This window comes from Scyliorhinus torazame, chromosome 8, assembly GCF_047496885.1.
Source record: "Scyliorhinus torazame isolate Kashiwa2021f chromosome 8, sScyTor2.1, whole genome shotgun sequence".
Classification (NCBI taxonomy): domain Eukaryota; kingdom Metazoa; phylum Chordata; class Chondrichthyes; order Carcharhiniformes; family Scyliorhinidae; genus Scyliorhinus; species Scyliorhinus torazame.
The window spans coordinates 96,241,181-96,258,815 of NC_092714.1; the positions used below are offsets into that span (position 1 = coordinate 96,241,181).

The 17,635-nt window shown below is 47.5% G+C and overlaps 1 protein-coding gene across 3 annotated transcripts in view; it reads right to left on the reverse strand.

The window, feature by feature from the left end:
• pcyt1ba (phosphate cytidylyltransferase 1B, choline a) overlaps window positions 1–17,635 on the reverse strand; it is a 152,808-nt gene that overhangs the window by 106,574 nt on the left and 28,599 nt on the right. For 2 of the 3 annotated variants that reach the window (XM_072513952.1, XM_072513950.1), the window contains exon 1: window positions 10,231–10,400. The exons of the other annotated variant lie outside the window; for it this stretch is intronic. In XM_072513952.1, the coding sequence (XP_072370053.1) occupies window positions 10,231–10,347 (117 nt within the window). In that variant the 5' untranslated portion in view covers window positions 10,348–10,400. Of the gene's footprint in view, window positions 1–10,230; window positions 10,401–17,635 lie in introns of those variants that run through there. 3 annotated transcript variants of the gene reach the window in all.

Consider the following 17,635-nt stretch of genomic DNA (forward strand, 5'->3'; position numbering starts at 1 on the left):
ATGTCTGGAGGGTGTGTCTGGTTTTCCACCGAAAACGTTGGTGCCACCCCCGCCCCGGTGCTCGGACTGGAGACGTAAAACGCACGGTCTTCCCGATATAAACGGCTGGCGAATTGCCGGGTCTGTGGCCGCGCATGCGCACGGCGATGACCTGCAGGGGTCGTGCCGTATAACATGGCATCGGCCGCACGTGGATCCGACCTGCCACATAGTGCCCCCCTGGACACCCCCTCGCTACCCCCTCGCCAGCCCCCACAAGTCCTCCCAGCCCTCGCCGAAACCCCCCCCCCCCCCCCCCCCCCCCCGACCTGCAGCACAACTCCCCCCAACTGTGGCAGCACTGGACACAGTCCACAGCTGCCACTCCGGGTTCCCGAAAACTGAGAGCCAACGTCCCCCGCAACGGGAACTCCACCCATCGGGGACGCAGCATCGGGGGAGGGCCTTCAGGTGACGTCCTGAGGCCGTCCCAACGGCGTGCGGCCTATTCCTCGATGACGCCATTTTGGTGGGCGCGGACCAACTGAAAACAGGCGCTCCCCCCCCCTCACCCCCCAACCCCGATTCGGTCATAAACAGGGGTTCCCGCCTGATCGCCGATTACGATATCGGCATCAGGCAACGGAGAATCCCGCCCCCTAAACCTCACCGAAAAGCTAAGAAAAAGAAAACTGCCAATGGAAATTCAAATCTGAAAGAAGCTCCCAACTGAAACTGCCTTAACCATTACCCCCGACTACTTTGGCCCCACCAACCCTTCCCCAACAATGTATAGAGCGGGATTCTCCAGCTGCATCCACCCGGCGAACGGAAATTCCTGCCCGAGCTCAATGGACCTTTAAATGAGCCACGTTCCGCCCGTGGCAATCTTGCGCCGGGCAGGGCAGGAGAATCCAGCCCATATACTCCAATGCAGAACTATAACCCCCAGTTAACCAAACATATATACAAAAAACATGAAAATCCCCAAACAATCCCATCCCATTAACACCCATTAAAGTCCCATTCACACCCTTTCAATTAAGTCCAAGTCCTTGTTCCTTGACAAAAGCCTCCGCTTCCTCTGCCGTTTCGAAAAAAATGATCTTTTGATTTATGGGTGACTCTTGGCCTCGCCGGGTACACCACAACAAAACACACCCCACTTTTGCTTTAGAAAATATTTTATTCAGGCATTTATAATTTTAACAATTTCAAACATCAGGCCTCAACAAGACCAAAATAATATAACCAACACCTCCACCACCCCCCCCCCCTCCCCCAGCAACAAACCCCAGCCAACATGACCCACACAAACAGGACCACCCTTTCCCGCCCTCCTCCACAGGTTCTCCTGCCCTTACTCACCCCACCATGCTTTCTTTCCCCCCCCCCCCGCTGACAGCTTAATTTTTCTCGAAGAAGTCGATGAACGGCCTCTCTGGGCAAACCCTACAGCGATCCCATCAAAGCAAATTTAATCTTCTCGCGTCTGAGAAACCGTGCCATGTCACTAACCCATACCCCCGACGTCGGGGGTTCTGAGTCCCTCCAACCTAGTAAGATCTGTCCTCCGGGCCACCAGGGAGGCAAAGGCCAGGACATCAGCCTCTCTCACCCCCGGGTTCCTGGGTCTTCCGCCACACCACAGATCGCCACCTCTGGGCTCGCCACGACCCTCATCTTTAAAACTTCTGACAAGATGTCAGCAAACCCCTGGCAGAAACTCCTCAGCCTCGAACATGCCCAAAACATATGGACATGGTTCGCAGGGCCCTCACCTATTCTCTATCCCCTCGAAAAACATGCTCATCCGGGCCACGGTCATGTGCGCCCTGTAGACCACCTTAGATTGTATCAGGCTGAGCCTGGCACATGACGAGGATGCATTGACCCGCCTCAGGGCCTCCTCTCATAATCAGGCCTCCAACTCCCCACCCAACTCTTCTTCCTACTTTCTCTTCACCTCCCCTATTGGGGCTCCCTCCCACTCCATCAATCCCTTGTAAATCTCTGAAACCTTCCCCTCTCCTTACCTTGTTCTCGACACCACCTTATCCTGTAGCCCCTGGGGCGGCAGGTGCGGGAAGGTCGAAACCAGCCTCCGCACAAAATGACTCACTTGCAGATACCGGAACCCGATCCCACCTGGCAACTCAAACTCCTCCTCCATCTCCTCCAAGCTCGGGAAGCCCTCATCAATAAAAAGATCTCCAAATCTCTTGATCCCTGCCCGCTGCCACCTCCAGAATACAGCCCCCCGAAGCAAACCGGTGATTACCACATATTGGTGCCCACACAGGCACCAACCCCATATGTTGCCTCCACTGTCTCCACACCCTCAGGGCTGACAGTAGGCTGCCACTACTACCGGGCTTGTGGTGTAGCTGACCGACAAGAACAGCAGAGGTCCATTAACAGTGCCCCCAAACTTTTGTCTTTACATGAGGCCGCCTCCGCCCGCTCACACACTGACCGTTCCCCCACTACCCTCTTCCTGACTATCGCAATATTCGCCGCCCATAAGAACCAGCCCCATCCCCACATGCCCGCTCCAGCAGCACCTTCTTCACCCACAGGGTTTTACCCGCCCGAACAAATCCCGAGATCACCGCATTTGCCTTTTTAAAGAATGCCGTGGGGATAAAAATCGGAAGGCTCTGAAAGACGAACAAAACCTCGGGAGGACCGTCATTTTCACTGCCTGTACCCACCTTGCCGATGACAACGGAAGTGCATCCCACCTCCGAAAGTCCCCCCTCATCTGTTCTACCAACTGACCCAGATTCAGCTTATGCAGCTGCTCCCACTCCTGGGCCATCTGGATACCCAAATACCGAAAGCTCCCCCCTGCCCACCTTAAAGGGCATCTGCCCCAATCTCTACTCCTGCCCCCTCACCTGAATCGCAAAGACCTTCCTCTTGCCCATATCCAATTTATACCCCGAGAGCCAGCCAAATTCCTCTAATATCCCATAATCCCTCCAATCCCCGCCAGCAGGCCTGTTATGTATAAAAGTAAATTGTTCGCGTAAAGCGATACCCTGTGCTCCACCCCACCCGTAACATCCCCCGCCAGACCCTCGACGTTCTCACTGCCATTGCCAATGGCGCTATAGCCAGGGAAAATAGCAGTGGGGAAAGTGGGCACTCCTGCCTCGTCCCCCAGTGTAACTTAAAATAATCTGATCTCACCCGGTTCATCCGCACACTCGCCACCGGTGCCTGATACAATAACCGGTCCCAGTCAAAAAATCCCTGCCCAAATCCAAACTGCCCCAGGACCTCCCATAGGTATTCCCACTCTACTCAATCAAAGGCCTTCTCTGCGTCCATGGCCACCACCTACCTCGCGTCCATCTGGAGGCATCATGATCACATTAAGTAACCTCCTGATGTTGGCTGCCAGATGTCTGCTCCTCACGAACCCCGTCTGGTCCTCCTCTATTACCCCTGGCACACAGTCCTCAATCCTCGAGGCCAAGATCTTCGCCAATAGTTTGGCAGCTACATTTAGCAGGGAAATAGGTGTATATGACCCACATTGTTCTGGATCTTTATCGCGCTTTAGAATGAGGGAGATCGATGCCGCCTCTGCTGATCCCACATCAGCCCCATCTATGCTGCCATCGAGGCGAACTGCTCCACATGTTCCCCTGCCACCTCCTCTACCTTCTGGATTGTCTGCACCTGGGCCTCCAGTCTCGGCTCCATGCAGTCGATCACCGCCTTAATCAAATCCACCGCCCGGACCAGGTCCTCAGATTCTCCTTGCGTTGTTGGGTGAACGTCCCATTCAAAAAACCCACCAGCTGTTCTGTTGATCACTGAGTCGTCAGGGCCGCTCCCTGATCCTCCGCCATCTGCACGTGCGTCGCAGACACCGCGCCAACTTTTGCAGTCTGTTCCCCTTTTTTGCGACCGTTTCTGGCCCTCAGCCCCATACACCATAGGTCACTCTCTTCTACTAACTCTCCTGCAACTTTGTGCCTCCTCACATCCACCCGTTAACCGGGGAAAAGGTCAGAAAAAAACGCCCCAAGCGGGAGACACCAAATGTGCGACCACACATGCCATGGCCAGTGAATGATAAGCAGTCTAAGAAGCCTCTACCTTCAACTATGATGATAGCACCAGCTGGTCAACACCGCAACCATTGAGCACACACTGCAACTTCCAGCCAGCATGCCACAGCTACAAGAGATTCTGGAGCCTGGTACCAGACCGTCACCATCTGCAACATATCTCTAAACCTTCTCACTTCCTCACCACAGGAATGATTTTCCTCAGCCTCAGAGCTTTGATTCAGCTCACACAGAGAAAGTTAAAGCTGTGCCAGGGAGAGGAATACCATGTTGGTCCACCCCACAAGAAAAGATCGGGAGTAACAGCAACCATGGATCAACACAACGGTCAAACTGACTAGGAGTGGTTCAACATGGAGCAATGGAAGAAAAGAATGTAAGCATACCTAACCTCCAAAAAAACAGCCAGGATCAGAACCAACAGAACCATCCGCAACTCTGACAGAACAACAAACAAGACATGGAAGGGTTTTAAGGCCTGCAGACCATCTGAACTTCCAAGTTCAAAGACTTGAAGAGGGGAGGTTGGGTAGTGAGAATGCTGGAATAGCATATAGGCAGTAATCATAAGGTAAATGCAAAGACTAATAACAATATAAGACATAAAGTAACCAAGTGCAACTCCATTTCCATGGGGGGATGCAGTATAAGGGTCTGGCACATATAGGGATTTATATGGGACTGAATATAGAACCACCCACACAGTGACGTCAGACACATGACCCAGACCGAGAGTCAGTGTGGTGAAGTGATGAGCCATGTTAAGATCTAGACATTGAGATAGCTCCGTTACTGTATATATATATACACACTATATATACACAGAACATATATAATTTCAAATAGTTAATAAAACTTGCTGTTAACATACAGACGACAATGAAGGTTTCTTTAACAGACATATTCTGTACCTACGCCATGCCAGTAAATTCCAGAGTTGTTTAAAGATCTTACAGGGAGTAGTATGGCATGAGCTGAAGTAATTTGTCCTAACTGCAAGGTTCGACATGAACCATTTGCTCGCAGACATGGGTGCAGTAGTTTGTATACCTTTGGACTACAGCATGGCAGGGAGAATGGGAAGAAGCAACAAAGAGCAGGACAAGTTGCTGGTAGAGATGGGACAAAATGGGTTCTCAGCAGGAGGCCCAATATACCTATGGTGATCAAGAAGCAATACAAAAGCAAAATATCGGGGCTACTACCTCTACTAAGGGTGGCCACCCAAGCTCAGGAGCTGCCAGAGAATTGGAGAGTTGGTAGGTCAGCATTCCCAGCAGAGGCACTGGAAGCAGTGTGTGCACCTGGAACAGGAGGACACCATGGAATGACATTGTCCTCCCAACCAAGTAAGTGGGCTCTGAGACATCAAGGCCAGTCAAGCAGGAAAGGGTTTGTTGGTGATGGCAGATAGCACCGTTGATACTGGGGCGTTATCACTGCAGGATTTGGTGGGAGGCGGGGGACTCCGTAGGCCAAAAGGTGCCCACATAGGAGGCCTCCTCAAGGCCAGTGAATCGTTTTACCTGACCATATCTTCATGCAGTTAAGGGCCCACTCACCATTGGTAGAATGTCAGTGATAATGTGAACTGGCCCTAAATTAGCACTTAAATAGCTCAACTACACTCTGGGGGGTGGGGATGGGGGGTGGGTGGCAGGGGGCTGTCTGAAACTTTCCACACTGATCAACATGCCTTCCAGCCAGGCCCAAAAAGGCTGGTAAAATTCAGCCCACTGTTTCAATCTGATGACCTTTCAGAGAGCAATTCCCATCTGAAGTGCAGAGCTAAATGCCAGGTAGAAACAGTGGCCTGGATTCTCTGCCCTGGTGACTAAGTGCTCCTGTCAAAGGAGAATCACTACTGGCCTCCACTTGAACCTGGAACGGGGCCTAGTATGCAAGCCTCTCTCCTTTGCCATGCAAATTTAGGCATGGAGGAGAGCTCACCATTTTGAATGGGTGGCCCAATACCAAGGTCCAGCAGCAGGCCCCCTAACATAGCAATTCCTGCCCCCAACCTGCTGACAAGTAGGGGCATCCTATTCGCCCACCAGAGAATTAGCAGGATAACCTCTCCCCCCAACCCCCACAGCATGCATGCATGAGGGTGACCTGACCCTGATCACCAACTCTCCCAGCTTCCCCCAGATTAAACTCCCCATCGGATCCCCATCAGACTCCCCAACAGAGATACTCCACAGAGATCCCCATCAGATTCCCCCATTAAGATGCCCATCACAGAGACCTCTATCAGACCCTCATCAGTCACTCCTGTTTGCAAGTTGAAGACCAATCCAGGCAGACCAAACCAATGAAGACCAATTTCACTAACCTTTTCCTAACATCTGCTGCCTCAGCCTAAAGTGTTTAAAGCAGCAGCTGTTATAGGTGTCAGAGGCTTCTTCGAAAGCCAAGTACACTTCAAAGATCTTCAAATCCCTTTTCAGCCTTTGAAATGCAAATCTTCCATCCAATTTCACATAGCAATGCATTGCACTAGCCTGTGATTGGTCCAGAAACAGCTGCTTAGGAGGTTTGTTAATTTATCTTTCCCTTCATAATTGAATGCATCCCAATTATCCTGATTTCACGCTAACCACAATGTCTAGCAAAACTTTTGTTATAATTGACACTTCCTTACCACATCCAAAGGAACTTAGTGTTTTCTGCTGAGGAAAAGAGAATGTGAAAGCACTTAGCTCCTTTTGATGTGATGAGGAGCTGCCAATGTTGAGGGTCTCAGACGGGGCATGGAGGAGAGTGTTGGGGGTTCTGATGGGGGTCTCTGATTGGGGGATCTGATGGAGGATCATGGGGGGGTCCGGTCACTCTCATGTGTGAGTTCTGCGGGGGTGGGGGGGTGAGCTGTTATTCCTGTGGTCGGGGAGGATGCCCCTACTTGTCAATGGGAGGGGGGATATTTGTGTTATAGAGGTAGTGGGGGCCTTCCGATCAACTTTGGAGGGCACCTCAATTATGCACTGACCCCCTTGACTCACTTTGTGATCCACCGCGTCAGGGCCACACTTGGCCAATTTTGCACCAAAGCCCGCCCGGAGGATTTCCCATTGTGGTGTCATGCATAACGGGTGGGGGGAGGGGGTTGGACATAGAATTTACAGTGCAGAAGGAGCCCATTCGGCCCATCGAGTCTGCACCGGCACCGACATCTGGGCTTTCAGCCCGTTGATCAAATGGAAATTGATGCATTTGCATCCTCCTGCCGATGTGGGGTGGGCAGTGCGCTGAGGCCGCCATTGCAACAGGTTTAGCGCCTGGCATCAATCCCGTTTATCCCTCGACACTCCATTCTCCGCTTGATCAGAAATCCCGTTACCCGCTTTGGGCAATGGAGAATCCACCCCAGTGTGTCAGATGTCCCTGCTTCACTCAGGACATCCTTACTGAAATCCGATACCTGCTGCAGCTCCAACTGCAACCTCAGGGCAGGGCATGATGGCATCGCCTGTGGTTGTCAAGGAGACCATAATCATGAACCTTTAAGCCTCTGGCTCCCTAGCTTCCGAGCCAATTGCAGATATTTGCAATATCTCAAGTCTGCCCTCCATTTTGCATCACTGAGATCATTGAAGATTTGCATTCTAAAATAACTGAATATATTGCCAGAGAGAAACAACAGAGAGCGTTATAATAATAATGATAGTATAATCATCGCTTATTGTCACAAGTAGGCTTCAATGAAGTTACTGTGAAAAGCCCCTAGTTGCCACATTCCGGCGCCTGTTCGGGGAGGCTTCCCTGTAGTATAAGGTGACATTGACTGTACTCAACATGGTTCTGTGGATGCTGCCTGTCACATCTTGGGATATACCATCACCAGAGGGGATTTCAGCTAGTTCGCGTATCATGCAGGTCAATGCCTCGTAGCAGTCATGATGCCTTCATTATGTGTCAATCCACTGTGCCTTCTACATTTGAGCCATCAAAACAAACCAAAAAATGGCCACAAGATGATAGGGATGATTCTATGAAGACAGGGCTCATGATTCTGCAGGGCAACCCATTTACACTTGAGCAGCATGCATATAATAGAAGTTGTGCTGCGCATGTATGTGATCCAGCAGCCCACAGCTTTCTGCTGCCTGGACCACGCAGGTGGAATGGGTGTCATGATGCGTGATGGTCTGGTGCAACACTGCACAACCTCACCATGAGGGTTCAGTCTTTGTCACCAACTATACAGCGGCCATCTGAGGAAAAGGACAAGAAGGAGGAGGAAGGAGGCAAACACACAGCCCCTTTTTGGCAGTGTTATCCATGATCAATACATCCAACAGCAATACCAACAAAAACAACTCCAATTCCCCATTCATCTGCAGTCCCGTGCCTTCCATTCCCTTAGTTACTCACCATCACAGTATTTGCTTGATCACAATGCAAAAATAAACACATAATAAACATTCCAATCCAAATTTCTAAAACAAACCATGTCATCACAATTGTGCAATCCCTTAGTGCCTGCCTTGCAGCTGCCTTTTCCTTTCCTAGTGCTCAACTGTGCGCGCTACTTGCCTAGTGGCTGCACCATGGCCGGTCAGAGGCTGCCAACTTTCAGTGGTGGAGACTGCAGGTGATGTTGGAGGATGGCGTCGAGCAGACGTGGGTCTAGAAAGTTTTGGACTCAACACAGAAACTGCAAGGGCACTGGTGGATTGACAAAGGCGAGAGGACGAATCCTGAGAGAGAACAGTGGGTTTGTGCTCCATGGGGCCACTGCCATTCCTCTGGGTTGGTCCCTCAGCAATCCTGCATCATGCTGTGTGTCAGGCCAATGGTGCAGTATGTGGGATATGGCATTCGAAGATACATTCACTGACCTTGACCACACATGTGAGGTCATTAAACATTTTGCGGCACAGCCTCCAGGCCCTGGCTAGACCCCTAGCTTTGGTCTCCACAGATATCTGGTCACACTTCTTTCACAATGTTTGTCTGGGGACATTCTGACCACATCTCTCCTGCTCGCCGCGTCCTTCACCAAGGCCTGCAGCGCAGTGTTGGAAAATCTTGCAGCCCACTCTGTGCCATGATGTACCATTCTTGTGTCTTTTCCAGATCAGTATCAGTTGTAGAATTATTTCCAAGAGCTGCCCCAGCCTCAGCGCACCTCCCCTTTAAGTAGCGGAGGCTAATTTTAACTCGATGTGCCAGCCTCTCACGATATTGCACCCCCTACCCCACCCCCGCTCAGGCGTGCAGCCACAGGTGTGCTGGGTGCACACTATAATCATTTAAGTAAGCAAGTTTGAGTTGTGCCTGCATCAGAAACAATGAGCACAGGTTAAACGTGTATCATGATCCTAACCCCCATTTCTGCGGATTATCAAATTTCGCGGCCTCTGAGTTGTAATTGGCTGCAGCTACCAGGTGACCGATCACACCAGTTTATTACGCTTAAATCAACAGATACTTCTTTTCTTGTTTTAGCTAACTCCCATAGCCTTGTTCAATCATCAAAGCTCAAAGCATTGTGCAGAAGCTAAAGACACAAAATGAATCCTGCCATTTGCTGTGACTGCTATTTTATGTGCAAATGACTAATTCTGTGCATGATCTGTTGGCCTCCCAATGATTTCAGTTTTGCATAGATCATTGAACTATTGTAGCTTATTTTTATTAACACTTTCAACCTGATGGCAGCATTTTTAATCCATATGATACAGTTTCAATTTCGCAGGAGCATACTAGGAATTATTGAACTGTTATTGTACATTTGTTGTGTTTTGCACCACCATAAAATATCCAGTGAAATTTGTAATGAAAGGGGAATTAATTACTAAAGTGAGTAAGGGAGCATTTCAATAAATCGCAGACATTTGGATTTTTAAATCTCTAAACATTTTAGGGCTTCCAGTCCCACATGACCCCCAATACATACTACCACACCTTGTTTCTCTCCTTCACAGCTGTAGGAGTGGCTGTGAATCCTGTCTCCCAGAATAATTGGGAATGAAAACAATGAAGCTGTCTAGTTTACTGGCCACAGTAAACACATAATAAGAGGCACAGCTAACTGAGGCATTGTTTTAAAACTACTCAGAGGATCATGTTGTGCTGTTCCCTTTCCCCTGATGAAGCTAAATGCCATCGCCGTACTTAACTCCCAAATATATACATCACAGATATCCATTATTTGACTCACCGTACGTGGCTGAGGGCAGGTGTGTTCTATTTCCTCCATAGTCTTTGATGGAAGCTTATAACAGGAGGATTTTGGGATACCTTCTAGTGACTCAGCATCAAATTTAAGAACTGGCATGACCGAGGAAAAGCTGCCGTCTCCACAACCTAACTCCACCGATCACTTTATTGTCCGTCAATTCTCCCCCCACCCCACCCCACCCCCCTCCGGCCACCACCCTTCCCCACCTCCGTGCTATTTCAATTTTAGTTCTCACACCCCCGGGGAAACATGAACATTATTCCCTCATATAAGCTACAAGGCAGGGCCTTCAGCTGTCGCTATAACAACCATTCAGTCGGTTTGTTACTACCTCACTAAGCACATTCATTTACATAATGTGCACTGGTTGGCTGTTTCCACCGTGAGATGAGAGTAAAAGCAGGGAACATAATTCTGGAGCTGAGCGAGAGACAGTGACGACTTTGGCCTGAGCCAAAGGGAGACAGATGGGGGTAGGGGGGGGGATCAAAATACAGTTGCAGGGAAACAGATTTCTAGATTTCCCGTAATTATTTCCCCAGATCTGAAAACTGAGATCAGCAAGCAAAGTATGGGGGGGGGGGGGGGGGGGGGGTTAATAGCCTGTCGACCACATTAGTGTCACTATTGCTGAGGGATGCTACAGTGGATCTGCTTAAACAACAATTGCATCTTTAATAGTGGTCAGAGCTGCAAATTACACTGACACTGTTACATGCAAATATTAGCCGTTTCCACTAAATAATACAAATAAACTCACTATGTGCACTGCACTTTAAGATTATTTTTTCATTTGCTTTGCACTTTCATGCATAATTAAATTGTAACACATTTAAGGAACATGGGAAATAGGTGTAGTAGACCATTGAGCCCCTCAAGCCTGCTCCATCATTCAAGTAGAATAAGTCATGGCTGCTAATTTGCCTCAACAACATTTTCACCATCCCCATGTCCCTTGATACATTGAATATCTAGGAATCTCTATCTATCAATCTTGAACGTTGTTACGACAGGGAAATGTTAGGAAATTGGATCAAAGGTGTAGTGGCCAATTTAGGGGTTAACAGACTGAGGGTAAAAGTGCCAGCACTGAGTCACAGGTACACGCCCATACCTAGCCTGAGTTATATTGTCCCATTCAGACTTAAACTTATTAATGGGAATAAACAGGATACCCCTGCTCAACCGGGGTAATTCACTCAAGATCCATTGTCCCCCAGGACACTCTGATCTGACCAGCCATTAGCCCATTACAAAGTCTGATGGTATCTTTTGTCCGTAAATTGGAATTTAATTACACATTCATAGCTTGGCCCTGTTCTTTTGCGTAAACAGGAATGGGCAATCAAAAGCCTAGATGGCGATGATGAGTTCAAGGCTGGACACCCCAGGACACAACCATTGTTTGAGGGGCTGAAGAAAAGAATCCTGTTCGAACAGATGGAGGTGGAAGGATTTGGAAAGCCACCGGAAGAAGTCATGAAAAGCCATCACAGAGCCAGACTTTCAGAAAGGGGTCTGAAGGAGCTGCACTAACAGCAGGAATATGGGGCGGGATTCTCCGCCGCCGTGATTCCCCATTTTTCCGGTGCCCGGGGTTTTCCCGACGGCGTGCAGTTTCCCCAAAATGGGAAACCCCATTGACCGGCCGGCATAACGGAGAATCCCGCCGGCGGGTCGGGGCAGAAATGTGGCGGGGCGAGGCGGAGAATCCAGCCCTGGTTCTGTAAATGCAAGTATCATTTTTGCCTGCCTGTGCAAGTAGAGTTCAGAGCTGTATGTTCATTTTATGTGCTGTTTAATAGGAAATCGTGTGTTGGGATTACAAGATACATGTAAACATAAAAACTGTTCTTTTTAGGTTTGAAGTTTATAAGTTTAAATATTGTCTTTTTTTGTTTTAATAACGTCTTGTTTGTAAAAATAACCAAGCCTTATTTTTTATACAGTCACTCCTGGAGTGAATCGATCTTTCCGCACAGTCTTAAGAATAAAAAAAAAGTTAGGGTTCTGGTCCAGTATTTTAGCCAATGTTGGGATCTGACCAGGCGCCTATCACAAATATATTCAATGGCTGAGCCTTCATAACTCATTGGGGTCGAGAATTCAAGATTCACCACCCTCTGAGTAAAGAAATTTCTCCTCATCTCAGTCCAAATGGTTTACCTCTTATTGTGAGTCTGTGTCCCGCAGTTTTAGACCAATTCCTCCCCTCAGCCAAGGGAAATATCCTTCCTACATCGTTTACCCTGTCGAGCCCTTTAAGAATAATTGCTTCAATGCAAATCAATTGGATTTTCAGATAAGGTCCCTCACAAGAGATTAGCAGGAAACGTTAGAGCACATGGAATGAAAATTGTTTTTTGGACAGGAAACAGAGTAGGAATAAACAGGTCATTCTCAGGTTGGCAGGCTGTGACTAGCAAGGACCAGTGCTTGGGCCCCAGCTATTCACAACCTATATCAATGATTTGGATGTGGGGACCAAATACAACATTTTTCAAGTTTGCAGATGACACAAAGCTAGGTGGGAATGTGAGTGTGAGGAGGATGCAATGAGGCTTCAAGGTGTTTCAGACAGGCTAAACGAGTGGGCAAGAACATGGCAGATGGATTATAATGTGTAAAAATGAAAAGTTATCCACTTTGGTAAGAAAAACAGAAATGCAGAGTATTTCTTAAATGGCGAGAGATTGGGAAATGTCCAAAGGGAGCTGGGTGTCCATATTCACAGTCATTGAAAGTTAACATGCAGGAACAGCAAGCAATTAGGACAGTAAATAATACATTGGCCTTTGTTGCAAGAGGATCTGAGTACAGGAGTAAAGATATTTTGCTGCACTTGTATAAAGCTTTGGTGGGACTGCACCTGGAGTAATGTGTACAGTTTAGGTATCCTTACCTAAGGAAGCATATATTTGCCATAGAGGGAGTGCAACAAAGGTTCACCAGACTAATTCCTGGAATGACGATATAGTCCTAGGAGGAGAGATTCAAGAGACTGGGCCTGTCTTCTCTAGAATTTAGAAAAATGAGAGGTGATTGCATTGAAGCAATTATTCTTATAGGGCTCGATAGGGTAAACAATGTAGGAAGGATCTTCCCTTGGCTGAGGGGAGGAGTTGGTCTAAAACCAAGGGACACAGACTCACAATAAGAGGTAAACCATTTGGACTGAGATGAGGAAAAATTTCTTTACTCAGAGCGTGGGGAATCTTGAATTCTCTACCCCAATGAGTTGTGAAGGCTCAGCCTTTGAATATATTTGTTACAGGTGCCTGGTCAGATCCCAACAGTGGCTAAAATACTGGACCAGAACCCTAACTTCTTTTTTATTCTTAAGACTGTGCGGAAAGATCGATTCACTCCAGGAGTGATTGCACAAATGCAACTGTCCATGACAGTATCGGTAGAAGTGACCACCGCACAGTCCATGTGGAGACAAAGTCCAGTCTTCACATCGAGGATATCCTCCATCATGTTGTGTGGCACTACTATCATGCTAAACAGGATAGATTTGAAACAGATCTAGCAACTCAAGACTGGACATACATGAGGCGCTGTGAACCATCAGCAGCAGCAGAATTGCACTCAACCACAATCTGCAACCTCATGGCCTGGCATATCTCCTGCTCCACCATTACCACCAAGCCAGAGGATCAACCCTGATTCAATGAAGAATGCAGGAGGCCATACCAGGAGCAACACCAAGCATATCAAAAAGTTAGGTGTGAATCTGGTGAAGCTACAACACAGGACTACTTGCATGCTAAACAAAATAAGCAGCAAGTAATAGACAGAGCTAAGCGATCTCACAACCAACAGATAAGATCTAAGCTCTGCAGTCCTACCACATTCAGCCATGAATGGTGGTAGACAAATAAACAACCCACTGGAGAAGGAGGCTCCATAAATATTCCCATCCTCAATGATGGAGGAGCCCACCACATCTGTGCAAAAGTCAAGACTGAAGTATTCACAATAACTTTCAGCCAGAAGTGCCAAGTGGATGATCCATCTCAGTCTCCTCCAGAGGTTCCCAGCATCACACATGCCATTCTTCAGCCAATTCTATTCACCCCACGTGATATAAAGAAATGGCTGAAGGCACTGGATACTGCAAAGGCTTTGGGCCCTGACAGATTTTGGGAATTGTACTAAAATGTGTGCTCCAGAAGTGCTGTGCCACTAGCCAAGCTGTTCCAGTACAGCTACAATGCTGGCAACTTCCTGGCAATGGGGAAAATATGTCCTGTACTCAAAAAGCAGGACAAATCCAACCTGACCAATTACCGCCCTATCAGTCTCGTCTCAATCATCAGTAAAGTGATGGAAGCAGTCATCAACAGTGCTATCAGGTGGTGCATTGTGTCTGCCTCCACCGATGATTTTCCCTGAAGTGTTGACAATTCTGGCCAGCTTACTTTTTGTATTTCACACTCATGTTTCCATACCAGACTGTCACATTGGTTCATAATTCTCAGTATGTGCCATTGCTAGCCAGGCTGTATTTATTGCCCATCCCACTATTTCAGAGATATATGGCGGTATCCTTTCAACGGATTCTGCTCCATTGAGCAAGGTGAGGATGAAATGGGAGGGTGAATTGGGTACCATTCTGGATGGTGAGGTGTGGAGTGAGGCCCTTCACAGGGTCAACTCCACGCCTTCATGTGCTCGGCTAAGTTTGATTCAATTCAAGATGTTGCATAGGACGCATCTGACAAAAGTGAGAATGAGCGTATTCTTCTTCTGGCTAGAGGATAAGTGTGAGCACTGCTCTCAGGAGCCAGCTGACCACATTCAGATGATCTGGTCCTGTCCCAAGTTAGTAAGCTTCTGGGCCTCTTTCTTTATCATCATTTCAGAGATACTCCGTGAAGATTTGGATCCATGTCGCCGGTGGCTATATTTGGGTTGTCAGAGTCGCCAGTGCTTCAGTCGGACATGAAGGTGGGTGTCCTCGCCTTTGCCACGTTGATAGCCCAGTGTTCAGCTTGGGTGGAGGTCTCCTACTCTGCCCAGTGCCTCGGCTTGGTTGGGTGACCTCATGCCTTTTCCAGATTTTGGAGAAGGTTTAGTACACCATTAGAGGGTCGATAGAGGGGTTCTACCTAAGATGGCAGCCATTCATTTCCTTTTTTAAGGAGTTAGTCGCCGGCAGCTGTTAGGGTTTAATTTAGCTTTGTGTTAAAGTTAATACGTCACAGAGTCATAGAATCATAGAGGTTTACAGCATGGAAACAGGCCCTTCGGCCCAACTTGTCCATGCCGCTCAGTTTCTACCAATAAGCTTATCCCAATTGCCCGCATTTGGCCCATAACCTTCTTTACCCAGCTTTCCCATATAACTGTCTAAATGCTTTTTAAATGACAAAATTGTACCCGCCTCTACTACTGCCTCTGCCAGCTTGTTCCAGACACTCACCACCCTCTATGTGAAACAATTGCCCCTCTGGACCTTTTTGTATCTCTCCCCTTTCACCTTAAAATTATGCCCTCTAGTTTTAGACTCTCCTACCTTTGGGAAAAGATTTTGAACATCTGCCATATCTATGCCCCTCATTATTTTATAGACCTCTATAAGATCATCCCTCAGCCTCCTACGCTCCAGGAATAAAAGTCCCAGTCTATCCAGCCTCTCCTTATAATCAAACCATCAAGTCCTGGTAGCATCCTTGTAAATCTTTTCTGCACTCTTTCATGTTTAATAATAACCTTTCTATAATAGGGCGAACAGAATTGTACACAGTATTCCAAGTGTGGCCCAACTTCAACAGGATGTCCCAACTCCTGTATTCAATGTTCTGACCAATGAAACCAAGCATGCCGAATGCCTTCTTCACCACCCTGTCCACCTGCAACTCCACCTTCAAGGAGCTATGAACCTGTACCCATGGATCTCTTTGTTCTGTAACTCTCCCCAACTCCCTACCATTAACTGAGTAGATCCTGCCCCAATTCGATCTACCAAAATGCAACACCTAACATTTATCCAAATTAAACTCCATCTGCCATTCGTCAGCCCACTGGCCCAATTGATCCTGTTGCAATCCTAGATAACCTTCTTCACTGTCCACTATGCCACAAATCTTAGTACATCTGCAAATGTACTAACCATGCCTCCTAAATTCTCATCCAAATCATTAATATAAATTACAAATAACAGTGGACCCAGCACTGATCCCTGAGGCACACCGCTGGTCACAGGCCTCCAGTTTGAAAAACAACCCTCTACAACCACCCTTAATCTTCTGTCGTCAAGCCAATTTTGTATCCAACTGGCTACCTCACCCTGGATCCCATGAGATTTAATCTCATGCAACAACCTACCATGCACCTGTTTTTGCTTTTTTGTCTCTTTCTTCTAGTGTGTATTTTTGATTAGTTGTTTTGGGTGGTTTTGTTTAATATGAATTTTTAAAATAAACATACTTTTTTGAAATGCTCGCCCATCCCAAGTCACCTAAGAAGCTGGTGATCACCGTTCTTCTTGAACACTGTGAAGGTGACCATCAATTTTGTTAGCTAGAGAGCTCCAAGATTTTGACACAGTGACAGTGAAGGAATAGCGATGGATAGTGGATCACTTGGAGGAAAACTGGAGTTGATAGTATATCCATGCACCTGCTCCACTTAACCATATAGCTGTAACATCAAAGACATTTTTGCTCGTGGATGAGGTGCTTTGTTCTGGATGGTTGAAAGCTTTTTGAATTTTATTTTAGTTGTAGCCATTCAGGAAAGTGACATTCTATCGCCCTCATGACTTGTGCCTTATAGATGTCAGGGATAGTATTGGACCTGGTGATGGAAATTCCGCTGAATGACAAGCTGAGTTGGTTAGGCTCTCCCTTGTGGCACTTGTGTGATACAAATCTAACTTGGCACTTATCAGCCCCTGCTACATGGGGGAATGCAGTACTTCATTATCTGAGGCATAACGAATAGAGCTGAAAACAGAACAATCATCCCGAAATACATCTGCATTTGACCAAAAGCTAATGATGTCGTACCAGAAGATAGTTGGGTCTCAGACATTGCTTAAGAACATGTGCAGTGATCCTGCGGTTGAATTGATTGGGCCCCAAAACTCACAAATGTCTTTCCTCGTACTAAATATGAATTGACTTAGTGGAGAGTTTTCCTTAATCCCATTGACTAAAATTTCACTCGGTTCCCTGGTGCCACATTTACTCAAATGTGTGCTGGCGCCAAGAGCAATCATCTTATGTGACCTTTGGAATTCAAGCCCTTGTGGATATGTCTGGACCATGACTAAAATGAGGTGGGCTCCTGAAGGAATGTAAATTAAGCATCAATAATCTGGTATTGGTGAGCTTTGTGCTGCTTAATAGCACTATTGACGAGTTTTCTTAACAGC